The sequence below is a fragment of the Carassius carassius genome, chromosome 47 (assembly GCF_963082965.1).
Source record: "Carassius carassius chromosome 47, fCarCar2.1, whole genome shotgun sequence".
In the NCBI taxonomy this organism is placed as follows: Eukaryota; Metazoa; Chordata; class Actinopteri; order Cypriniformes; family Cyprinidae; genus Carassius; species Carassius carassius.
The window spans coordinates 11,508,924-11,535,599 of NC_081801.1; the positions used below are offsets into that span (position 1 = coordinate 11,508,924).

Here is a 26,676-nt window from a genome sequence, read left to right on the forward strand (position 1 = left end):
TTACAGTGCAAATTGTTCCTTTGACCTTGTCGGCAGGCCAATTAATAGAGTTTCATCTAAGCTGTCTGTCTGCTCTCCTGACGGCTCTATCCAGTAGCTTCTTCTTGTCATTGTAAGTGACTAACTCCAGACCACAGTCGATTAACCTTTAAATCAGTTAGGGAATCTAATTTTTTTGTGGTTTTCCTGCACTGTGCTTCATGCTGGTTGTAATGATATATAGTGTGTGAGGACTTGAGGAAGCTCTGCCTGAATAAAACTATTGTTGGGTCTGCTTCCACAGCTGTGTAATTATCCTCAGTACCACATTGTGTTTATACATACATCAAGTAGGCCTATGTTTGGTATCAGGCAGTTGCTTCAAGTAACTACAAGTGCTTTATTATTTAAAAAGGCATTCTGTGTGATATTCTGCAGTACATAATGTCTTTCATGATAGTCTTAATCTTATCTTCAAATAACCCCTGATTTGTGGTTTTCATTGTAGGATGCCACAATGGCTGATCTAGTATCGGGGTTCTAGAGTGCGACCTAATTTCTCAATGGTGCGACTAAAAAAAATCTGATTTTTTATTTTATTCATTTTGAGATGTTTTGAGTTAAAATTTCAGCTCAGTGAAGCACTTTAAGCACCAACACTTTTTCAGTAAGTTACCTTTCTTGTAGAATTGTGCTTCAAAAAAAGAAGTTCATGTTGACCAGATTGTTAGTTAATCATTTAGGCTACAAGTCAATATGGCCTATATGGACAGCGATAAAAAAAAAGGGTATCAAGTTACCTTTCAAGCATTGAGGATTAGTAAGATTTATTATTTTTATGCATTTATTTTGTTCGTTTAAAAGAAATAATGCTTTTATTCAGCAAGGATGCATTTAATTGATTGAAAGTGACAGTAACGACAACAACATTGTTAGAAAAAAAATATTTTTTCAAATAAATTCTGTTTTTTTTTTTTTTTGAGCAGTCAGTAATATGATTTTGCATTTATGTATTGCACACGTTTGGTCTGGTCTGTCTGGGTCAGTGTATACTTTGTAGTTTGACCCACATTGTTAATAGAATTAGCTATTCTGTGCTCTGCAAAGTTAGAGATGTTTTTGGTCTTTAATATTCTGGGGATTAGTAGATCCATAAAGCTATTTTGAAAATGATCCTTCATTATAATTTTAAATATGCCCCAGCATGGGTCATTTTAAAATTTATGATGCAGTAAGAATCTTTGAACAGATTCTAGGAAATGTGTCTTCAGATTGCACTTATGCTATTCTGATAGAGGCTCACGTTCTTGCTTTTATTAAAAAGATCTTAATATATTTTTTAATTATTGATTTCAGAGTCCTAGGATGTGTAATGGGCTGTCACATACAGCCTGTTTCTTTCTTATAAATATATTTCTTCACTTCATAGAGTAAAGCAGGGTTATTATATTACCTTTGCTTTGATCTTTTTTCATTTGATCTAACTGTACATTTAATATTTAATTATCTATGTTTTTCTGCTTTATTTTATCCTGTATAGGTCCCTCACATGGTGACTTCTAATGTAAAAACTCTAAACCAGAAACATGGTCATTCTGCAACAGGTAAGGCTTCATCACATGCTCTTGCTCCATGTTCAACTTTTTTCTTTACTTGTTCACGCAAAAATAAACATTCTGCCATAATTTACACTTGTTCCAAACCTATTGGAGTTTCTTTTTTTCTTTCTTTCTTTCTTTCTTGAACACAAAATAAGATATTTTAAAGACTGTTGGTAACCAAACAGTTGATGGTAGCCGTTGACTTCCATAACATGGAAAACATTACCATGGAAGTGAATGGTTACCATCAGCTGTTTGGTTACCAACATTCTTCAAAATATCTTCTTTTGTGTTCAAAAGAAGATAGTACCTCATAGAGGTTTGGAACAAGTGAAGGGTGAGTAAATGATTGTTTTTGCAGTTTTTCCAATGACAAAGATTTGGTTTTTGATTGGTTGTCTCATAGGGGGAGTATGTTTGGTTGGATCTCAGTACAGGCCTTGAGTTTGACGTCCCTTTTGGTGCCGTGGTCAAACTCTGTGACTCTGGTCATATCCAGGTCTTGGATGATGAAGGAAAGGTGGGTCTTTCTTTCATAATAGCTCCCAACATGTGAGAAAAGACCATTTAGTGAACTATACATTCCCTTTCTCTACCAATCAGAAAGGAGTTTTAATTGAATGTTGAATTTTATATCAGTTTTATTAGTAATAGTTTGTATTTTCCCATGCAGGAGCACCGGATTTCACTTCAGAATGCTACAAAAATCAAGCCCATGCACCCAACCTCCATTCATGGGGTGGAGGACATGATCCATCTTGGGGACCTGAATGAAGCTGGTATCCTCAGAAATCTCCTGATCCGTTACAACGACAGGGTTATATATGTAAGAGTGACCTTTAGCAGTTCTCTGTCTAGTGACATTCATTTTATTACTGTGGAACCTAATAAGGCTGCATGGGAAACTTCATGATTGGGCTCAAAAATCATAATAATTATTTTGTCAAATATTACATAAATACATTTTTTGAAAAATTGTATACTTTAAAGCTCTTGCACTCAGAAAAATAGGTTGCCGTTAGAATATTGGCATTGATTAATGACTGGACAATGTATAGAGACCAAAACATTTTACCTTCATTGTAGCATGTGAAATCAGGGTATGTGTTTTCATTCTGTAGAAAGATTGAGAGAAACGAATGAATGATTTGTTTTGGTCTCTTGTAGCTTTTTTGCTCACTGTTTTTGCTTCAGGCTGCAGATCAAATTGGCTTCGTGAAATGTGACCTTTTCTTTTGTTTCATCAATTAATCCCCTTTAGCTGTTCTCACCACTAGAATTCCTAATGTAATGCATTGTAACTTTGTCATAGACTTAAAATCTCCCGGCATAGGCAAAATGTCCTATTGTAGAGCCATTCCTCTTTTCCGAGGTACACCATTGCTATGATTCATTTGTATGGAAATGTGTTTAGAGCACTTAGCTGCTCAGATTTATTTACTTTTTGCTTATGTATCTAGATTTTTCAATCTTCAGTTTCGTGTCACTTGCTCTTTCTTGATGATAAAAAGCACATTAGCACTTATGATTAGTGAATTGAAAGGTCTGACTGATTCATAAAGGCCCACCAGTTGTCAACCACAATGCCTAAACTGTTCTTTGTTTTGATGGGATGAAAGATATATGTGTCAGTGGTGTTATTCAACTAAGCATAAGAGCTGAAACAAAGAAATTCTGTCATGATGTCAGTTTGGAGGTTTGAAAGAGAAACAGGAAAGCCATGATGTCTCTATGAATAACATAGCATGTTGGATGCAAATGTCAAAGATGATTATGCAATGTTAAAAAATCAATACAGATAATATTTAAATTTACATCATAATACTTGTATCTGCCTGGATAGGACAGTATTTTAACCGTTCAGTGTTGTTTTCAAAAAAATTTTTTATCATTTTCACACAAAACATTTTTTACGGCCCCCAGAGTATTTTGTGATACGAATATCTAAACATGCATTTTGTCAAATATTTTGATTTTAAACAAAAGAAAAAAATGTATTCTAGCTTTGTGCACTCTTTTTTTATCAACACTTGAATGTGTGCAAGTTTCACAAAAAAAAGCATCCCATTTGAACAAAGAGAAAATAAAATTTTTGTAAAAGACTATAACTGGATCTGATTCAGAATTATGATCAAATCATAAATGGAGTGGATCGCTTCCATCAATGCCCACAAAGCTTGCACAGCCCCAGAAATTACTCGTGGGAATCAATTGAGACTTCAGTAATGACTCTGAACGATTTACTGACTGAGTGAGTCAGAGTCATACCACACACTAGTTCAAGAATGTGAATGTTTCTATAATAGAACAGACACATAAGGTCTTAAGTTCGTTAATCAGACATCACGGGTTACACTGTGTTTGTTGTAACTTACATCAGCTCCTTAAAAAGATAATGAAACTGTTTCAATTTTTTTTTTACATCTGCAACCATTTTAGTTGCAGTCTGGAGCCCTGTAACCATTCAAGTATGTGTTCACACTAATCCATTTCAGACATACACAGGATCAATCCTGATAGCGGTGAATCCATACCAGCTCCTGCCCATCTACACACCTGATCACATCCGTCTCTACACAAACAGAAAGATAGGAGAGATGCCGCCACACATCTTTGGGATTGCAGACAACTGCTACTTCAGTATGCAAAGAAATAACAAGGACCAGTGCTGTATTATTAGGTAAATCACAGCCTCTAAATGTTTAGGTTAAGTTTAAGGGTTGCTGTTTGTTTTTTTGCCCCAGTGTAATTCACTGATTGCTGCCCATAACTTTGTTGACTATCTGTATGCTCAGCGGTGAATCTGGAGCTGGGAAGACGGAGAGCACCAAGCTTATTTTACAGTTCCTGGCAGCTATCAGCGGCCAACACTCCTGGATTGAGCAACAGGTCCTGGAGGCCAACCCTATTTTAGAAGGTCAGGAGAATCATCTCTAAACCCAGTGACATAAACCCTACCTGTCTAACACTGATCTAGTAATTGCCAGTGGTAGTGGCTATGTGTCTATAAACTAACAAACACTTGTGAATTTACACTATAATATGAAAGCAGGGTGGTATGCCAATCAGAATAGAATTGAATATTCCTTAAAAATGTAATTCCTAGACTTGAATTGAGTAGGAAAAACTTTTATAATTAGAATTTTAATTTAAGGAAATAAAAATAAAAAATCAAGTAAGTTTAATGCAATATAATATTTTTTTTTATTTTTTATTATTCATTAATAAAATAACAATAATAATAATATTCAATATAGTAATGTTCCATTTCATTTTTGTATACAAATTAAAGATATCAGTCATCATTCAAACAGTATATGTGATATGTCCAGAATCATTAAATTATATTAATAACTGGTGTTTGAAATTTAAAATGAAAGAAAATTGTGCAAAATTAATATACATCTCTTAATTGAACATACCTTTTTTGTTTACATACATTTCTTTCATTTTATAAATATTTTATAGAGTTGATGGCTTAATTAATTGTTTTGAAAGCATAGAACATAATTTATAGAAATTAGAAAAATTTATTCTGTATTCTTAATTCGAATTCCAACTCTTGATTTGGAAAAAAAAGTCCTTGAATTCTGAAATTTGTTCAACCATATGGAAGACAGCAGCTGGGCTTTGTAACCACAGCAAATGTTTTGCTCTTCTTTCTTCTGTGTCTTTAATAAATGTATAATACTCTGGGACTGAGATTTGTTCTGTTGTTTTCTGTTCCCACAGCATTTGGTAATGCCAAAACCATACGCAATGACAACTCCAGCCGGTTTGGGAAATACATCGACATTCACTTTAACAAGCGGGGAGCTATCGAGGGGGCAAAGATCGAGCAGTATCTGCTGGAGAAATCAAGAGTTTGCAGACAGGTGAGAGAGGATCGGCAGAATGTGTCTCACTCTAAGTCTCTTTATCATGCTATTGTTTACGGTGATGTCAATGATACTGTCTTTGTAGGCAGCTGATGAGAGGAACTACCATGTATTCTACTGTATGCTGGAAGGCATGAGCTCTGATCAGAAGACTAAATTAGGCCTGGGCCTGGCCACAGACTACAATTATCTTACTATGGTGAGGGCCTGTGTTTTTATCAGCACAGACTAATGCATTTTCTTGTACGTTATGAAAGCATTTGAATAGGTCCTTTCCATTACAGTAATAGTTCACCCAACAATGAAAATGCTCATGTAGTTCTGAACCTGTATGACTTACTATCTTCTGTGGAACACAAAATGTAATTATTCTGAACAATGTTCAAAAAACTAGGTCTGTCGTGCTCCAGTGACAAAACAAGATGGCATAAAATTGTCATAAATGTAAGTGGTCCATATAAATTGTGCATTATCTTCCAAGTCTTCTGAAGTCATATTGACTACTTTATGAAACTTTTATTGTGCTTTTTGTCATTTTGGAGCTCGATAGCGCCATTCACCTTCATTATGTGGAAACATTCAGCCAAGGCGTTCTTCAAAATTTTTCCTTTTGTGTTCCGTTGAAGAAAATAAATCACACAGGTTTGGAACAAGAGTAAGTCATATAGGTTTCAAAGAGTAAGTGATGACTGATTATTTTTGAGTGAACTGTTCTGATAATTTAAAAAGAAAACATACATCTTTTATACATCTTTCTTGTTGATATCTAATGGCAGTAGAGGAACAAAGAGAGTGTGTAAAAGGCTTGTGTGTGTGTGTGTGTGTGTGTGTGTGTGTGTGTGTGTGTGTGTGTGTGTGTGTGTGTGTGTGTGTGTGTGTGTGTGTGTGTGTGTGTGTGTGTGTGTGTGTGTGTGTCTGCTATATCCTTCTCTCTTGGCCTGTCATCCAGGGAAACTGTACAGTGTGTGAGGGGAGGAATGATATGAAGGAGTACTCCAGCATTCTTTCAGCCATGAAGGTGCTGATGTTTACTGAGACTGAAAACTGGGAGATCTCCAAACTGCTGGCTGCCATTCTTCATATAGGCAACCTGCGCTTTGAAGGTGGATATTATTAATGGAAGATGTTATTATTAAGAACTGCTCACCCACAAGAGGTGACAGATGAGCTAAACTGCACTTATCATTTGTGTTGCCCCAACAGCTCGAACACTGAAGAACCTGGATACCTGTTTGGTGGTTCGCTCACCTGACCTGGCCAAAGCAGCCACGCTGTTAGAGGTGAGGTGCATGCAAACGCACAACACAGTCACACGAAGCAGCATTTGAAACCCACTTTTTTATTTCTGTAATCTAATTTGTTTGAGTGAAATGCTCATTTCCACCTCAAAGTGAAAAAAAATAAAAAGGTCACTACAAATGTATGTGACTATTTCTCATTATATGAAATAGTATTATTATATGGTTTCCATAGAAACATGATATTTGAGCCTGAGACTATTTTTTAAGCTTTGAAATGAGCTGAATGAATGTCCCAAGTCATCCGCTGGAACACCACTCTCTCGTGAATGCACGTACGACAGTTAGCAAAAGCTAGAGATTACGGTTTATAACATTTTAAATATGGATATTTTTCTTACATAAACGTATCGCTTTGCTTCAGACGGCTTTTATTAACATCCCGGAGCTGTGTGGAGCACTTTCTATGATGAATGGAAGCATTTTATTGGACATCAAAATTTCAACACCCATTTACTGCCATTATAAAACTTGAAAGAACCAGGATATTTTTAAATATATCTCTGATTGTATTCATCTGAAAGAAGAAAGTCATATACACCTAGGATGGCTTGGGGGTGAAATCATGGGGTCATTTTCATTTTTGGGTGAACTATCCCTTTAAAATTAACCAACAGACCACACAACCTAGGTAAGGTCAGGTTCACTTAAGAATAGTTGTTCAGAATAAAGGATTGTGAATAAAGTAAAGGGTTCTTGCTCTGCATTAACCTTATAAACCTTTGGTTTAATCCCATCTTGCTTCCATTTATTGCCACCTCAAAGCTGCTGTGACTTGAAAGGGTTTGTTTCTGCTGTCTTGTTCAGATTCATCTCTCTCATTATCCGTGCAGTTGAGGGAGGGGAGTTCCAGATAAATGTAGTCATTAGTGAGCATCAGACTTTCTTTCTAATGTTATTATTGTAGACAGTGGCACAAGCGTGACGATTCTGTTCAGACTTCCTGCCGGCAGCACTCTGCTGTCAGTCTTTACAATTTCAATGTCTTTCTGCATATTTCCACTGTCTACAATCTTCGTTTTGTTTTCAGTTTGATTTAAATGGCTGTTGCTCAATGCTGTATCTCAAAACCATTTTCTTTGCTTACCTCTGCCCCCTGGTGGCAAGATATTAAACATCACAAGCATAGTCGAGGGACATTTGAGAATCAATACACTCACTTTTCAATGCAACATATTTTAATTACACTGTAAAAGATATTTAGTGGCTTATTGCTTGTAAAATGTATGTTCCTCTTAAAAGTTCTGGAGATTGACAAATATGATTTTCAATACTATAAAAAAATGAATGATGAATATTTAATAATACTTTATGTGGGCTCAATTAGATTTTGCATTGAAAGATGTAATGGCATCTTTCATTAAAAAAAAAAAGTGTAACATAAAAAAATAATGTTATAAATTTTAATTAGTACATTAGTCTAACACTTTTAATATATTTTTTTCAATACGGTCAATATAATGAGCTGAATTCAACAGTTAGTCACATTTGCTAATACATAAAATAACACGTTTTTCACATCTATGCTGTGCCAATTTTTTTTTCTTATTATTTTTATAAGAAATATATATCTTATATTCTCTTTTTTATATTGTAGAATAACTATGAATCAACTTTGAATAATATTTCTGTAATCTTTTTTATGTAGCCTACATATCATAATATATTTACTTTTGGTCAGCTGTCAATGAACTATGCTGTTTCTTTCTACAGGTGGACCCTCAGGACGTCATGACATGTTTGACCACACGTACACTGATCACCAGGGGTGAAAGTGTGTGCACCCCTCTCAGCATGGAGCAGGGGCTGGATGTCCGTGATGCCTTTGTCAAGGTGAGATTATTTACAATCAATAAATGGCCCAGTTTTGATTCTCACATTTGACACTAAGTGGGTGATTTTTTTCTCCATCAGGGAATCTATGGCAGGTTGTTTGTGTGGATAGTGGATAAAATCAATGCCGCCACCTATAGGGCTCCTTCCAGAGAAAACAAGACCGTTCGCAGGTCTATAGGCCTGCTCGACATCTTTGGCTTTGAGAATTTCACTATTAACAGGTGAGTACTAGTAAACAGAAAATTCTAGATTTTGGTACTAATCACTTGGTACTAACACTGGTACTAATCGTGTTCATTCCTACTGTAGTTTTGAGCAACTGTGCATCAACTTTGCAAATGAGAACCTGCAGCAATTCTTCGTTCACCACGTTTTCAAGCTGGAGCAGAAGGAGTACAACCTGGAAGATATCAACTGGCAGCACATCGAATTCACTGACAACCAAGATGCCTTGGATATGATTGCCATCAAACCTATGAATATCATTTCCCTTATTGATGAGGAGAGCAAGTTCCCAAAGGTAAAGAGTGAGTTTTGTTGATGTGCTGTGCATTTGGACTGTAAATTAGATTATAATAACAAAAGAGCACCACAGAACATAGCTGGTTCAGTTCTGAGTATCTATCTTGCGTCATTTTTTATCCATCAGTTGAACAAAGGATATCTAGCCATGTTTTGTGTACATGACTGTGTTTCTGTTCATGCTGTGTTTCTTAGGGAACAGATGCTACCATGCTGAACAAGCTAAACTCCCAGCACAAATTAAATACCTACTACATCTCTCCTAAGCACAGTCACGAGACTCAGTTTGGCATTCAGCACTTCGCTGGAGTGGTGCACTATGAAACTAAAGGTACAAAAGCAAGCACAACAATGTAAAAGAATACAATTTAAATGCAAAAAAGGTTTCTGATCTCTGTACAGAGTTACAGAGAATAGCTTCTCAAAGAGAGATAATATTGGTCCTAATAATATGATATGTTATGGTTATTCAATAATGATTTATATTTCTAAATTTGATATATAAATATTGTTTATATACACAAGTGAGGATACATTAAATTGGTCAAGAGTGACAGTGTTTCCTATTCCTTAAAGAGTCCTTTAAAATGATAAAATGTTCAACTATAATATCATAGCATTGATAATGGGAAATGTTTTTAAATCATCATATTAGAATTATTTTTGAAAGATCGTGTGACACTGAAGATTCAGCTTTGCCATCACAGGTATTAATTATATTTGAAAATGTATTAGGTTAGAAAATTTTTATTTTAAATTGTAATGATATTTATCAAGATTATTGTTTTATGGTATGTTTTTTTATGTTTTTATTCACATCAACATTTCATATCCACTTTTTTTCTTATAGCTGTGTAATAAGCAGAATATTATACAATCATCCTCTCATTATTGAATTATTAAACCCCATCCGGATTACACATTTTTTCTGCATTAATTTTGCAATGATAACAGTCTAACTGTATTTTATCCCGTATTCATCATATAAAAATGTTCATAAAATATGAATGACTATACTAAGTTTCCATTGAAAAGTTAACATAATCCCCTCCTGGTCCATTGTTCAGGTTTCCTGGAGAAAAACCGAGACAGCCTCCACAGTGACATCATCCAACTCGTGCACTCGTCCAAAAACAAGTTCATCAAGCAGATCTTCCAAGCTGATGTTGCTATGGTGATGCCCTTTTTTCAATACCGAATCCATATTTGCTCAGCATTAATATGCTCACGATGCCAGCGAGGACACAGATCTCTGAGGGCCAAATGCTGGCCATGCAGGTTTATGTCAGGGTTGCATATTAAAAGCAAAGACTTGTTCTAGTATAATTGCCCTTGGAAAAACACACAGTGAACTGCTATAAATGAGAGAACTTTTAGCCTGAGTCTTTAACATGACTGTGTGTAACCCTGCAGCTGTAACTCACTCTCTCAGTGGTGATGTCAGCCCTAATCTTTCTTGGCTGATCCTCAACAGACTTGACTCAATTCTGTCTCTCTCTCCCTCTTCTATCCACACTGTGTTCCTCAATCTTTTACCTTATTTCTGGCCCCAGTTTCTGTGTGGCTATTTGGAGCCCACTGCATCCCTTCAAAAGGTAATCAATGGTGTGGTTTGTGTCCCTCTCAGACTCCTTTTGAACCACGCTTTTTCAATAGTCCCTTGCTAAAACATTTATATATATGTATATATATATAAAATTTGTTTTTCTTTTTTTGTTGTTTTTCTTTTTTGTGAGAAAGAAATTGTGTTTAATCTTTTTCCTGGAGCTGAGTATAGATTGAAGAAGAGAGAAAATACTTGATTTATTTTTTCTTCACAATGTCTCCTTAAAGCATTTGCATGTAAAGTGTAGGGAATAAAAGCAAGAGAAGGGTAGAAGGATACAGGCAACCAATGAAGATCCCTAAATGTGTTGAGAGAGGGAGAAAGTATGACGAATGATATTTATCAGGGGTGGAAAAGAAAGAAGAAAAGATTGGACACACAGAACGATGAATTTGTGTCCTTGTGATGTCAGGGTTTCTGCTAGGGATGTCCAGATCCGATCACGTGATCGGAAATCGGGCCCGATCGCGTGGTTTCAGACTCGATCGTAATCGGACGTTACCTCCCGTCCCGATCAGGACTCGGATATATATATATATATATATATATATATATATATATATATATATATATATATATATATATATATATATTCTCATTAATTTTTAACACATCTTTTGTTATGCGGTGGCACAGAGTTAGACCCTTTTGACTCCACACAGAAACAGCGACGCGTGCGGCATGACATCACTTTGTTTTCAAGAGCTGGTGTGAATAAATATAGATTCAAACTCAAAGACACATGATAGTTTGCGCATGACCTGATATTTCATTCGGACTCAGATCTCAGGATACAGCGAGATGAACATCACAGAGCGCTAAACTCTCATGCAGTGTGTGTTTCATTCATACTCGAAGCCGGAGCGCGCTCTCGCGCTGATATCAGGAAATTCTTGATATGGACAAAAGCGTCCAGCTATGCTGTGGTGCGCACAGGAAAACAGAAACTTATGCAAACACGAAGACGTTAATATACGATCACGACAATAAATTGTTCTTCAAGTTATCTCCAGCAGGTGATAAATAAAGTATGAACAATGCAGTGCTGATTGACATAGTATTTATTACAGTATAGAAACTATTCTTTTTATTTATTATTATTTATGTATTTATCTATCTATCTATCTGTCTAAAATAGATGAATGGAATCAACAAATTATGAAAACTTTACATTAAGATATCCAGGCTTGTTTGCAGAGAATAATTGTATTAAATCTTTCTAGTTAAATTGTGTTAAGTAAATGCTTAAAATTTGCAAAAAATAATTTACTTATTATGAAAAAGTTTTCACATCGAATTCGTATAGAAACTATTCTGCATTATTATGTGATAAACAGTGTTTGTAGTATATAAACAAATCATTATTATTTGTTATTGTCCAGCATTTATAGATTTCTAAGCCAATTAAAAGCTAGAAATTAGAGAAAAAATAAAGTTGCCTATACTACCAGTCAGAAGTTTTTGAACAGTAAGCTTTTTTTTTAAGAAGTCCCTTCTATTCACCAAGCCTGCATTTATTTGATCCAAAGTACAGCAAAACAGTAAGAGTTTGAAATATTTTTACTAGCCTATTTAAAATAGCTGTTTTATATTTGAATATATTTCAAAATGTAATTTATTGAACATCCTGGATCTGTTTTTTCGCTCTTCTTTATTCTTTTTTTATGTATTATAGAAGTATCGGATCGGGACTCGGTATCGGCAGATACTCAAAATCAAATGACTCGGACTCGGACTCGAGGACAAAAAAACCTGATCGGGACATCCCTAGTTTCTGCTGGGTCCTAAAAAGTCTTACATTTAGTTGTATCAAATTTAAGGCCTTAAAAAGTCTTAAATTGTACAAGAACGTCTTAATTATGATTTCAAGAGGTCTTAAAGTTGGGGAAGGAAAGACCAGAATTGCGATATGGCTGAATGTGACGATTTAACTTCATAAGGCTATGATTTAATGTAATAAACATGAGCGCTGCATGTTCAAAGTCCGGTGCTGCTGCTGCTTTTGTTCTGCCATTAACGGGGAAAGAGTTCTATTTCTACCAAACGCTCCCCCTGCTGGCAGAGAATGAATGAGCATTTTCAAGAGTTTAGACACATGCAAAAATCAACCCATGTTTTAACCCTGCAAACACGCAGAGCTTTATTTTAAAAACTTTATTTTGTTTTAATAATTTATTGATAAGAATTGTTTAAATTAATATAATAATTAATACTTAATACTAATGAATACTATCTTAACAATGGTTTAAATTCTGAAATGTAAAGTTTATCATTTTATAAAACTTTTTTTTGTGAAAACTTATCTGAACTATAAATTATGCTTTTTACAGTAATGTGGTACTCTAAACATTGCCCTAACACAATCATTTGGTATTATTTTTTATTTGTGCAGGTCTAAAAAAAGGTCTTAAAAGTCTTAAATTTGAGCTTAAAAATCCTCCAGAAACCCTGGATGTGTATAGTATGGGTATTTGTTGTAGTTTTGTGTTATGTGCATTTGTGTGTTTGTGGCAGCAGTAATCCTCTCTAATTTATTTTTATGCAATGTTAATGGAAGAATTTCTCTGTGTTTTTTTTTTTTTTTTAGGGAATGGAGACAAGGAAGCGTTCCCTGACTCTGAGCAGTCAGTTTAAGCGCTCACTCGAGCTGCTCATGAAGACACTGAGTGTGTGTCAGCCTTTCTTTGTGCGCTGTATCAAACCCAATGAGCTCAAAAAGCCCATGGTGAGTAAAACAGGGTTTTTGTGTGTGTTTGAAGAGATGCAGGTAATTTAAACAATTCATTGGAGCCTAACGATGAGGATGTTGTGAAAGCTCATGGCCAGTCTTTCTTTCTTTCTTTCTTTCTTTCTTTCTTTCTTTCTTTCTTTCTTTCTTTCCTTATTTGTATACTCACCATAGCCCTACATAAGACAAGTGATATATAGAATGGGTGGATTTTATTTATGTATTTATCTATCTATCTATCTATCTATCTATCTATCTATCTATCTATCTATCTATCTGTCTAAAATAGATGAATGGAATCAACAAATTATGAAAACTTTACATTTAAAAAGTAAAACTGAATAAGATATCCAGGCTTGTTTGCAGAGAATAATTGTATTAAATCTTTCTAGTTAAATTGTGTTAAGTAAATGCTTAAAATTTGCAAAAAATAATTTACTTATTATGAAAAAGACTTATATATTGTATAAATCAATAAAAGATTTATATCGTCTGAACAGAAGATATAATCCTAATTTTGCAGTAGGAAAACAAAAGCCGTCATTCTCTCCTTTGCAGATGTTTGATAGAGGACTGTGCGTCAGACAGTTACGCTACTCTGGAATGATGGAGACTATCCGCATACGCAGAGCTGGATATCCCATACGCTACACATTTTCTGAGTTCGTGGACCGTTATCGGGTCCTTATGCCTGGGGTGAAACCAGCCAACAAACAGGCGAGTCTAAAGCAATACTGTGTTAATGCTGTCAACATATGAGATGTACAGGTCTGGAGTATGTTGTTTGCTTGACATATCTCTTCAAAGCTTTTTTTTTTTTGTGCATTCTTGTAGAATGGCCATCTGGTGATATTTTTGACAAGTGCTGACAATTTGCTGTAAGCAGGTAGCTTTGAATCTGTGTGCTCTTACAGGACGATCTGCGAGGGACCTCTCAGCGCATTGTTGTGTCAGTTCTGCAGAGAGATGGTGGCTGGCAGATAGGAAAGACGAAAATCTTTCTGAAGGTTAGCCACAAATAAAAAAATTACGAAGATTTTGTTTGTTTTTAAATGTGTGACAATACTTGGTCTATACTTGCTGTAGGATCATCATGACATGCAGCTGGAAATTGAAAGAGATAAAGCCTACACTGACAAGGTCATTTTCATCCAGAAGACTGTGAGAGGTCTGAAAGAGAGGTACGGGAAAAAGAAGAAGAGCAGATAAAAATCTAAAACATCTAAATCTGATGTGTATCTCTTTCTTTTCTTTTCCTAGAGCTAACTTCCTAAAGGTTAAAAAGGCTGTGACATTAATCCAGCGAATATGGAGAGGCTACATCTCTAGAAAGCACTATGCTGTGGTGAGCTGGCATGCTGTGGGTGAAATCTAAGCAGACATAACCTGATCTGAGGTTTCGTCTCATTGTAATTATGACTTTATTCCAGATGCGTCTAGGTTTCTTGCGGCTCCAGGCCTTGTATAGGTCACGGAAGTTGTTTCGGGCGTACCAAGCGTCCAGGACACGGATCACTTTGCTCCAGGCCTGGTGCCGTGGCTTCCTGGTGCGGCGGACGTTCTCAAAGCGCTTCCATGCAGTCCTGACAATCCAGGCTTATGCACGAGGAATGATAGCACGTAGATTGTGCAAGCGTTTCAGAATGGAGGTAAATCTACATTTTGTCTATCTATCTATCTGTCTATCTATCTATCTATTCCTCCATTCATTATTCTCCCTCTCTGTTTAGAGAGAGCGACGGTTAGAAGCCGAGCGGCAGTGTCTGGCTGAAGAGGAGCGTCTGAAGAACCAGATGACTGCACGTAGGGCTCGAGCAGAAGCGGAGAGGAAACACCAGGAGCGTCTGGCCCAGCTCGACCAAGAGCAAAAGGAGAGAGAGCAGGCAGAGCGGGATGAAACACGAAGGAAAAAGGAGCTTCTGGAGCAGATGGAGAGAGAGAAACAGGAGCCGGTCAATGACTCTGACATGGTGGACAAGATGTTCGGATTCCTGGGCAGCGCCAACTCTCTTCCCAACCTGGAGGGCGAAGCACCAGAAGGGTTTGAGGTGCGGGACTTGATGTCTATTAATCTCTGTAACTTAACTTGCCTGCCTTAAATGTTATATTAGTTTGCTCTTGTTTGGATGCGACAGGATCTAGAGAATGTTCCGAGACAGTTTGAGGAAGTCATTGATGAACCTCTTCCACTTCCTGATGATGAAGAGGAAGACTTATCAGAGTATAAGTTTGCAAAGTTTGCTGCGACCTACTTCCAGGGAAATGCCACATATACGTATACACGGCGGCCACTGAAACAACCTCTGCTGTTTCATGAAGATGAAGGAGATCAGCTGGTGAGCTGTATTTATTTATTGTTTTTGCATTTATAATAATAATATAGATTATTATCAATGTTATTACTTACAGGTTTCTGTTAAATATTTAGGGCCATATCCATTTTATGATGTTTTTTTCATGTCTTCAGGCTGCTCTGGCTGTGTGGATCACTGTGTTGAGGTTTATGGGAGATCTCCCTGAACCCAAATATCATATCAGCATTAGTGACGGCAGTGAGAATATTCCAGTTATGACTAAAATCTATGAGACATTAGGGAAGAGGACCTACAAAAGGGAGCTGCAAGCCCTGCAGGTGGATGAGGAGGTGAGACAAGTGAGGTCGTGGGTGTTATGAAATCATGAGTTTTAATCATTTCTACATATTGATACATGTTGTAATACATTGTAAAAAATTAACAACTTCATATTACGAACAAACATTGTATTGTACGCAACAGTGTATTTCTAAATCAACATTAACCTAGACTAGTAAATACTGTGGAAAAAAAATTATAATTTAATGACACCCAAGGAAAAAGCTGATGTTAATGTTAAAATGTTATTGTAAAGTGTTACCGCTATGAGATCTAAGAAAGTTTCTTCATTGTTTCCAGAGTTCCACTACTGACATCCAGAAGAGGAACAGTGTACGGCACAAGCTGGTGTCCCTCACATTAAAGAAGAAAACGAAGATCACAGAAGAGGTATGGAATATTTATTTTTGCGAAATCCAGAATACTGTTCTTTTTTTCAGGATTCTTTTATCAGTAAAGTTGAAAGAATAAACATTAATTTGAAATAAAAATATTTAGCAAAATCATAAATGTCTACTGTCACTATTAATCAGTATAATTTATCTTTGTTGAATAAAAGTCAACTATTCCTGCCCTGTTAGGTGACCAGACGGTTAACCGACACCAATTACAGTCTACAGGAAAACAGCATGCTGGAAGACCGACCCACCTCCAATTTAGAAAAGCTCCATTTTATCATTGGCAATGGCATTTTACGCCCTGCTCTCAGGTCATTGCAAGACAAATGCGTAATTGTTGGTATACTAGTGCCGTTGAATGTGCATTTTGTCAAATTGTATTGCATGTTTGTTTGTTTCCTCTCTCAGAGATGAGATCTACTGTCAAATCTGTAAACAGCTGAGCCAGAATACATCCAAAAGCAGCCATGCCCGCGGCTGGATCCTGCTATCCCTCTGTTTGGGCTGCTTTGCTCCTTCGGAAAAATTTGTCAAAGTAAAAGTGTTTTTGTGCTAGTCAGCAGGAAATAGGATCTCAAGCATTTTTAATGATTCTAAACCAAAAAAAAAATAATGTGTATTTTTTAAATGTGGCCCAACTCTTTATCCCCTTTTCATGTCTTTATCTGAAATCTGTTTAGTATCTGCGGACATTCATTAACAGCGGCCCGTCTGGTTATGCACCTTATTGTGAGGAGAGACTGAGAAGAACATTTGCAAATAAGACAAGGACTCAGCCTCCTTCTTGGCTTGAGCTGCAGGTATTTTAGGACCCACAAAAGCCATTAGATTCCGGGTTTGGGAAAATTCTTTGGAAATTATGAACTATTTGGCTGGTTGTCTTTTTCTTTCCTCCTCCAGGCCACTAAATCTAAGAAACCCATCATGCTGCCGGTGACCTTCATGGACGGCACCACGAAGACCCTGCTGACTGACTCTGCCACAACAGCTGAAGAGCTCTGCAATGCTCTGTCAGACAAAATTGGCTTGAAGGATCGCTTTGGCTTCTCCTTATATATTGCTCTTTTTGATAAGGTATGTTTTAATATATTTTACAGTGTAATGTATTGCTGTGAGTTTAGGCCAGCCATAATTTAGGTTTTCAGTGTCACATGATCCTTCAGAAATCATAAAAATTTGCTGATTTGGTTTCGAGAAAAATTATTATTATCAATGTTGAAAACCGTTTTTTTTTTTTTTTTCATTTTATAGAACGTTTAAAAGAACAGCCCATATTTTAAATAGAAATCTTTTGTCACATGCAGTATTAAATGTTTTTTCTGTTCACTATTTACTTGATCAATTTAATGCATCCTTGCTAGATAAATTTCTTGCTAAAAAAAAATCAACCCCAAACTTCTGATCAGTACATATCTGTATTTACTGTTCAGTTTAAGACCCTCAAAATGTGTATCCTCCTCAGGTTTCATCACTAGGCAGTGGAAAAGATCATGTGATGGATGCTGTGTCACAGTGTGAGCAGTATGCTAAAGAGCAGGGCGCTCAGGAGCGCAACGCCCCCTGGAGGCTGTTCTTCAGGAAGGAAATCTTCACACCCTGGCACAACCCTGCTGAGGACAGTGTTGCCACTAACATCATCTACCAACAAATCGTGCGTGGGGTCAAATTCGGGGAGTACCGCTGTGATAGGGTGAGAGCTGTTTTAAACACATTTCACTTTGCCTATAAAAGTTAAAAGACTTGCATTGACCAGGTGTATGCATGTCCTCTATTATTTTAGGAGGAGGACCTGGCCGAGCTGGCCTCTCAACAGTACTATGTGGACTATGGGTCAGAAGTCCTACCAGACCGTCTTCTGAGTCTTATTCCATCCTACATACCGGACCGAGAAATTACTCCCTCCAAGACAGTGGAGAAATGGGCTCAAATGATCGTAGCAACTCACATAAAGGTTCATATATGTAGTTTTTGTTACGTTATTAATATTTTGTTTAATAATTATATATTATTGTGTCATATTTTATATACGTTTTATATTGTTATATTAATATTCTATTATTATATTGTATATTTTTGTTGTAGAATTTAAAGATGTAGTTTCTACTGCTAGAATTTTCTTTATTCAAATTATAAGTATAGAAAAATAAGTGTAACCAAACATGCTTTGATGTTGAGATAATATGCCATTTTAGAGTTAGAGTTAATAACAATCAATAACTTTTAAATAACTTAAAAAGCAAAATATTTTAATAATAAGCCAGTGGAAAATTTCTGTGATGGTTAAAGCTCTGGTACTTTGTGCTTAAGGTAGAGAAATCGAAAATGAAAAGAAAAAGAAAATCCTAAAATTTTCAGGCACAAATGACAGTTCTTTCTGCCTCACTTAGTGGTGACTGTCTTGTTATGGATTTGTAGTTTAGGTCAGCACTCTGTGCAAGCTCTTAGCAGTTGATAGACAGGTTGAAATTTGATTGACGGTTCCTGTGAAAACGTTAATCACGTTTCTTCTCTCAAGGGTGAAGGCCATACCCTTCTACCTTTCATAGGCTGAAGTGATGGGCATGAATGTTTAATAATGCTGGGGATCAATTTTATGGATCTTCATAGCTAAGTGGGAATGCATGAGTTTGTTATATTTTATGCTTATAACCAGGTGACGAGAGCCAAGGTAATCGGCGATATTGTGTTACTCTGAGACCAAGATATTGATAATTGCATCTCCACAGGGAATCTACACGCAGAAGAGGTTTGACTCGCAGAGAGTGAAGGAAGAGGTGGTGGATTTCGCTCGATTTAAGTGGCCTTTGCTTTTTTCCCGCTTTTATGAGGCCTTCAAGTTCTCAGGTAAGACTTACAGGGAAAATTTCACCTCAAAAATAAAAATCAAGTCAGTGAGTTGAATGCATCAGTCAGACCAGTTTTGTATTATATTATATTATATTATATTATATTATATTATATTATATTATATTATATTAATTATATTATATTATATTATATTATATTATATTATATTATCTATTTTATATTAGCATTTTCTCACAACCAGAATTTACTCTGAATTACCCAGAGTTTACTGGGTATTAAAATTAAATGTTAAAAACTGATTAGAGTTTAAAAATTATTACAACCGTGGTTTGAGGTAGGAAAATGCTAAAAATGAACACAAAATGTAAAAATCCTGACATTTCTATCCACACCATTTCACCATATAATTGGAATGTACAAAGTGAACAAAGTGAATAATACGTTATTCTATAAATCATATAAAAAGATTTGTAAGACATACTGATCAGATTGGGTGTGATAAAACTCTCAGGCCATTGTTTCTGTTCATTTCCAGGGCCTAGTCTCCCAAAGAATGATGTTATAGTGGCAGTGAACTGGACCGGAGTCTACTTTGTGGATGAGCAGGAGCAGGTCCTTCTAGACCTTTCTTTCTCAGAGATCACTGCAGTCTCCAGCAGCAGGTGCAGTAGCTTATCCAACCAAAGCCACTTCATTTGATGTAAGTATTCTCTATATTGTCATTTAACTAGTTTTGGTCAATCTGTCGTGTGGATGCAGAGGTGGAAAGCTACAGGGACAGAGCTTCACTCTGGCCACTATTAAAGGAGATGAGTACACCTTCACATCCAACAATGCTGAAGACATCCGTGACCTGGTTGTCACCTTTCTAGAGGGCCTGCGCTCTAGGTCAAAGTTTGTGGTGGCCCTGGTGGACAGCCATTACCCTGGTGAGCACAAATGGGCAGCAGTTGGGTTTAAAAGTGCACTAGAAACCAAGGACATAACCATTGCATTTGATTCAGCCTCAAACAGACTTTGGGTCAAGTCAAGAAGGTCCAGCATAATCAATAGAAACAGTTTTATGTTTTTGTTTGTTTTTCCAGCTGGGCATGACTCTTCGTTCCTGAGATTCTCAAAGGGAGATCTGATCTTTCTGGATGAGTACACTGGAGAGCAGGTCCTGAATTCAGGTTGGGCTCACGGGGTCAATGATAGAACCAAAAAAAGAGGAGACTTCCCTGCAGACAGCGTCTATGTGCTGCCCACCATCACAAGGCCACAGTATGATATTGTGGTGAGGGAATAGTCATTCAGTACATTTGATTGGACACTTTACACTTAAAAAAAAAATGTGCCCTTAGAACTTTGTCTTATCATTATGTGCACCTTAACTGTCCATATTACTGCTCTAATGTGCCAACTATGAACAAAGTTGTCCCTTTAAGGGTTAGAAGATGTTGCACCCCCAAAGGTACAATGTTTGGCAAAATAAAATTGTATTTAACTTGGAAAATCATTTTCCATGGTCAAAACACAAGCATTTGCACCAAAATATGCCACTTACTCACATTCAAGAAACACCTGAGATATGGAATGGTAACTTCTAATTTCTGTTTCTTACAGTCGTTGATTACGATGTCCCCAGACCAGCGTAAGGACTCCATCAGTTTGTCCCATCAGAATCTGCTGGACAGTGGGGAGAAGGTTCAGCCGTACACTCTGGAGGAGTACTCTTACGATCACTTCAGGTGTTTGAACCTTCTTCACGACCTTTCCTCCCTTTGCTATGTCCGAATGGAAAACTACTGTTTTAGAGAGGAGAAAAGGAAGTTTAGTGCAAACAAAAAGGTTTACATCTAGAGGGGAGGACCAGTTAGTCAGCATCAACATCTGGCCAATAACATTCAAGGATTAGTTAAACCTAAACCTAACCCTAACTGCACAATGTCTTTGTGTCAGGCACCACACCTATGATTCTATTTCATCACTTTGCATGTTAATTTCATTGCATTAACTTTTATGATTATTATTATTATTAAATTCTGGATTTATTACATTTCCTGGTATCTTTCCATCCACTAGACCGCCTTCCAAGAGCACACTGAGTCGTGTGATCATCAATAAAGGCAGGGGGAAGGATAAACTGTGGTGTTGCACCAGAGAACCTCTCAAACAGCCTTTGCTGAAAAAAGTCCTCAATCATGAAGAGCTGTCCCAGGATGCCTGCCAGGCCTTTATTAATATCCTCTACATCTAATAGGGTTAACTTCATAACATTTTAACAGTTAGTAGTGTGAACTCTATAACTGCAGTTCCCTCATTTTGGCCCTTGACTCTGGCGTACCTATCATGAAGTACATGGGCGACTACCCCTCGAAGAGGAGCCGTTCAGTCAATGAGCTCACTGATCAGATCTTTGAGGGAGCTTTGAAGGCTGAACCTCTGAAGGACGAAATCTTCTGTCAGATCATCAAGCAGCTGACCGAGAATAATGTTAAGTAGGTTTTTCCCAGTTTTATCTGATACAGCGTAAAGTCAAGTCTGTTAAAAGTATTTTATTACTTTTATATATATATATTTTTTTTTTTATGTTGTTATTATTATAAAATTATATAAAAAAATGATGTGTATTACATTTATTGTTGTTATTATTATTAATATTATCATTATTATTAATTAACTTTCTATACTTTATATTTTCTTACTATTAATTTCATACAAAAAGGTTATTTTGCGTATGTGTGATTTTGTTTTAAATTTGATCTTAAATGTACATGCAAATGTTTCGATAAATTGATTCTGCATGAAAATGTTTATTCACAGGTTATGCACAGCCACAGACCCACTACTGTGAAAACAGCTCAGAAATCTGTATGAATCTGTCCCCTAGTGGTTAGCTTGCAAATGATGACCAAAGCTGCTTCACGTTAACAATGTTAACATTGTTGTTGACTTCTGACTCAGCTGACAGCTGCTCTGTGTGTTCAGATACAGTGAGGAGAAGGGCTGGGAGCTTCTCTGGCTCTGCACTGGGCTTTTTCCTCCCAGTAACATGTTGCTTCCTCATGTCCAAAAGTTCCTGCAATCCAAGAAACATCATCCAGTCGCACCAGATTGTATGCAGAGACTGCAGAAAGCCTTGCGGTAACTCTCACAGCACATACAAACATCCATCTCCAATTCTGTATTGAATTCCCTTAAAACCTTTTTTTGCTCACGGACAGAAATGGATCCAGAAAGTATCCTCCTCACCTTGTAGAGGTGGAGGCCATTCAACACAAAACTACCCAGATCTTTCACAAAGTGTACTTCCCTGATGACACTGATGAGGTGAGAGTTTAATGTTAACTCTGGGGCGAGCATCTGTTGCCTGTAGTGTACGTTGTATCCAGCCTCCTGTGGGGTAACATTCTCTTTCTCTCTCATGCTTAGCTGTTTATTTATGCTTTGAGGAAACAGAGTGAATGTCCCATAGTGCTCTGACCTCATTTGAATCCTCAGTTAAGCACAGAGTTATGTGGTGCCTCTGGAGAAAATGACAGAAGAGAGATGAAGTGTAAATAGACTCAAGACTGTTTTAAATACAGCTGAAATCTGGCCTGCATTTTTTAGTTGTATAAAATAAAACATGCAAATGTGGTAGACATGGAATGCAATTGACAATGCAGTATAACAAACACCAAATAAATATGTATATAAATCCGTGGACTGTAGATAATAATATTAAATTGTAGAAGAAAGGTTGCGATATTAATGTACTGTAATATTCTGACAGTACAACCAATTTTAATTGGTTACTATATAACATTTATTTTCCTATAGTATATTAAAATATTACAATTACATTTGTAAAGAAAACATTTGTTTTAAATCAGAAATAATTTTTTTTTAAATTACACCGGTTTTATTTTAATATCAATGTTTTGTTTTGTTAATATTTTGAATTGGATTTTATTTTTAAATGTTCTGTTTTCAATTCAATTTGTGTTTGTTTGTTTGTCATTTTATTTTTTATGTTTTTGTTTTAATATGTCTATTTAGTAATTCATTTGTATTTTTAATTTCAGTTTGTTTCGTTTTTAGTATTTAAGCACTTTATTATTTTTATTATTTTAGTACTAGTACTTAACTAAAAATGAGAAATGTTGCCTTTGCAACTACCTGCAATAAACAACGTTCAAGTTTTTTATAGTTTAATTTGTTTCAGGAACGTTCATTTTGATTCAAGTAATTTAAATGTTGTTTTACCTGATTTACAAAAGTGGTCTCAGGCACTTACTGGCATCTAATAGTGTCTTTTTTTTTCAAATATCATTTATGTATTTATTTATTTATAGGCTTTTGAAGTTGAATCGAGCACAAAAGCCAAAGATTTCTGTCTGAACATCACTGGCAGAATGATGCTCCAGTCTTCTGAAGGCTTCAGCTTGTTTGTCAAAATTTCTGACAAGGTGAGGCTACAGAGTTGTTGAATGTCTGTTCAGATGAGACGAAGGTGTTCTGTATGTAGTTATATGACACACTAAATATCTCAGGAGGAGGTGTTACAGCTTTCTCCTGAGAGTTTCTTAAAACACATTTCCTGTAGTCAGCAGTTATCTGTCAGAATGTGTGTGTATTTTAATGTAAAATCTCTTATTTGATATGTCAATATTGGGTTAAACATTTCAGGTGATCAGTGTACCAGAAGGAGATTTCTTCTTTGACTTTGTTCGTCATCTGACAGACTGGATCAAAAAGGCCAGAGCTGTGAAAGATGGTGATTATGTATATTTTTCATTAAAATTATCACTATATTGAGTGTAAACATGAGAGGTCTTAATGATTCTGTTGGTTTTATAGGCACAGTGCCTTCACTGACCTACCAAGTGTTTTTCATGAAGAAACTGTGGACCAACACCATTCCAGGCAAAGATCCCATGGCTGACTCAATTTTTCATTACTTCCAGGTACAAAACTTACTCTTTGCACTCAAGCTCCCTTTAAAAACTTTGTGTGACACCTGCATTTTCCTAAACTTTCTTTAGGAGCTCCCTAAGTATATGCGGGGCTACCACAAGTGTTCTCTCGAAGAGGCGTTCCAGCTGGCTGCGCTCATTTACAGGGTGAGGTTTGAAGAGGACAAATCACAGTTTCATAACTTCACCAAGATGCTGAAGGAGCTGGTCCCTCAGGACATGATCCATCAGCTGTCTCCCGACGACTGGAAACGGGTGAGTAAGCAACACTACACCCATCCATCCATTTATGACAAATCACTGCAGTGAGGGTATGTCTCCGTTTCTTCTACAGCCTGTCGTTACGTATTTCAATAAGCATTCAGGGAAATCTAGAGAGGAAGCAAAGCTGATGTTTCTGGAAATCATTTACAAGTGGCCTACTTTTGGATCTGCATTTTTTGAAGTCAAGGCAAGTTTGTCAAAACGTGATGCAATGTTGAAATAACTAAGTGCTGCTGAGCAAACAAAATTACCTAATCCTCGATTCTAGAATTTGATTTCTTATGTTGTGTAAAACGACACACTGACGCAGTGTGGTTTAATGATGTTTGATTTCCTTCCACAGCAATCCTCAGATCCAAATTTCCCAGAAGTCCTCTTGATAGCGATCAACAAGCATGGTGTTACGCTCATTGACCCAAAAACAAAGGTATGTTTACACAGTACAATCAAATCAAAGACACCTTCTCCCTCTTTTGAGTCAAACACTACAAAACTTGTATTAGGCTCTTTAAAAACCTTTGAATATTTTTTGAATGGGATTTACTCATCTGTCTGCAGGACATTTTGGGCACACATCCCTTCACCAAAATCTCTAACTGGAGTAGTGGACATACCTATTTCCACATTACCATTGGTAACCTAGTTAGAGGCAGCAAACTGCTGTGTGAGACATCATTGGTGAGTCACCCCTTGCATAAAACACTGTGGTGGGATCAGATGGTAATACCATGGTACTTTGGTAATGCAAATGCAATCATACTTTGCTGTGTGGCTCACTTTATCAACTGACTTTCTCAACTGAATCCTTTCTATTCACAGGGATACAAGATGGACGATCTTCTCACGTCTTACATCAGTCAGATGTTGACGACCATGACCAAGCAGCGCAGTTCACGTGTAGATAATAAGTAACATGAAAGGCTTGTAATGGTGCACTGTTTATTTATAAGCACAAAGTCTCAGTTCTTACTGCATCCTAGATCCATAATTTTGATACGTGAAGATAAACTGAATCGGCTTTTAGTGTTGTTACTTTTTCATGCTGGAGCCTTGATTGTAAATTTTGAGTTACATTTCTTTTATAGCATTTCTTTTAATGTCAATGAAGAACATGATAAATTGACAGTCAAAAACACGTGTTGCCTTTAAATTTTAGGCCCTCATATTGTTTTTACTGTGATACCAAATTGAAAAAAAGTCTATTAAGTCGGATCAAGTTCATGATTTAAGTTATTTAATTTGTGAATGATTTGAGCATCTCATTTTGCCAATTAAATGCATTATAAAGAAATGGAAATGTTGCAGAATTTGGTTTTGCTCCTTAGACTTGCAAGATTCTCCTCCTGGTCATTTTTTGACCTCTAGGTCATCACTTATTAAACTGATTGATACATTCATGAATTTACTAACGAAATTATAACAAAATTTAAGTCTAAAAATATATCCTCTTAATTTTTCTGAATAGTATTACTTTATCACCTTTGTTAATGCTTGACCAGGTATTTCGGAGATGCATATTAGAATGTGTCTTATAAATGAAATGATCAGTTATATGACAACAATCATTATAAATTAAACAATTTATTTATTCTTTCCTTTTTTTTCTTTTTTTTTAGAATGTATGGTTATGCTAGTTTGTAATTCTGGTCATTCCAATTTTCTTGTGTTGGAAGCTGCTGTTTATAAATAAAACAATAACATTTGAGAACGCTTGGCTATTTTAATGAGATTCATAACATGTGCTATAAGGGACGTGACATACAGCCAATATGGTGACCCTCTGCATTTAACCCATCCAAAGTGCACACACAGCAGTGAACACCCACACACCATGAACACACACCCGGAGAAGTGGGCAGCCGTTCATGCTGCGGCGCCCAGGGAGCAGTTGGGGGTCAGTGCCTCGCTCAAGGGAACCTCAGTCGTGGTATTGTCAGCCCAAGGGTTGGGAGTCAAACTCTCTGACCACTAGGCCACGACTTTCCCCTAAATTTATTCCCCTATATTTATTGATCAATGATTCACAATCATATGATCAATCACTTGACAATAAGATCATTTGAATGCAACACTAGACATGAACCCCTTAGGTATAAAATACGTCTAGTTATAAAATTATTCATAATTTTCATGAATTTCATAATCAGTGAGATTTTAATATTGTTTAGATATTATTATAGTATTT

The 26,676-nt window shown here is 36.3% G+C and overlaps 1 protein-coding gene across 2 annotated transcripts; it reads left to right on the plus strand.

The window, feature by feature from the left end:
- Window positions 1-1,532: 1,532 nt before the first annotated feature.
- Window positions 1,533-26,199, plus strand: myo7ab (myosin VIIAb). Of its 2 annotated transcripts, XM_059541600.1 has the most exons (48): window positions 1,533-1,583; window positions 1,987-2,100; window positions 2,254-2,406; window positions 4,076-4,260; window positions 4,376-4,497; window positions 5,313-5,455; window positions 5,544-5,657; window positions 6,408-6,561; window positions 6,662-6,738; window positions 8,470-8,589; window positions 8,671-8,813; window positions 8,902-9,112; window positions 9,310-9,445; window positions 10,182-10,288; window positions 10,668-10,709; window positions 13,308-13,445; window positions 14,007-14,165; window positions 14,363-14,455; window positions 14,535-14,629; window positions 14,709-14,793; window positions 14,879-15,097; window positions 15,179-15,496; window positions 15,584-15,784; window positions 15,916-16,092; window positions 16,382-16,471; window positions 16,663-16,790; window positions 16,888-17,014; window positions 17,160-17,279; window positions 17,380-17,553; window positions 17,942-18,169; window positions 18,260-18,430; window positions 19,206-19,323; window positions 19,823-19,949; window positions 20,047-20,216; window positions 20,373-20,563; window positions 20,893-21,017; window positions 21,352-21,509; window positions 21,614-21,767; window positions 22,258-22,413; window positions 22,494-22,599; window positions 23,607-23,720; window positions 23,941-24,028; window positions 24,112-24,218; window positions 24,297-24,482; window positions 24,562-24,678; window positions 24,835-24,918; window positions 25,050-25,169; window positions 25,311-26,199. In XM_059541600.1, exons 1-48 carry the CDS (start codon window positions 1,566-1,568, stop codon window positions 25,401-25,403), a joined length of 6,576 nt encoding a protein of 2,191 aa, XP_059397583.1. In that variant the 5' UTR covers window positions 1,533-1,565; the 3' UTR covers window positions 25,404-26,199. The 2 variants fall into 2 exon arrangements, with proteins under 2 accessions (XP_059397583.1, XP_059397584.1); XM_059541601.1 differs by lacking the exon at window positions 10,668-10,709.
- The last annotated feature ends 477 nt before the right edge of the window (window positions 26,200-26,676 follow it).

Excerpts from the sequence above, each read along its gene's own strand:
- myo7ab (XM_059541600.1), top strand. Across the intron at positions 17,015-17,159 it reads CTTCGGAAAAATTTGTCAAA|TATCTGCGGACATTCATTAA; the intron begins GTAAAAGTGTTT and ends AAATCTGTTTAG. Across the intron at positions 23,721-23,940 it reads TTGTCAAAATTTCTGACAAG|GTGATCAGTGTACCAGAAGG; the intron begins GTGAGGCTACAG and ends TAAACATTTCAG.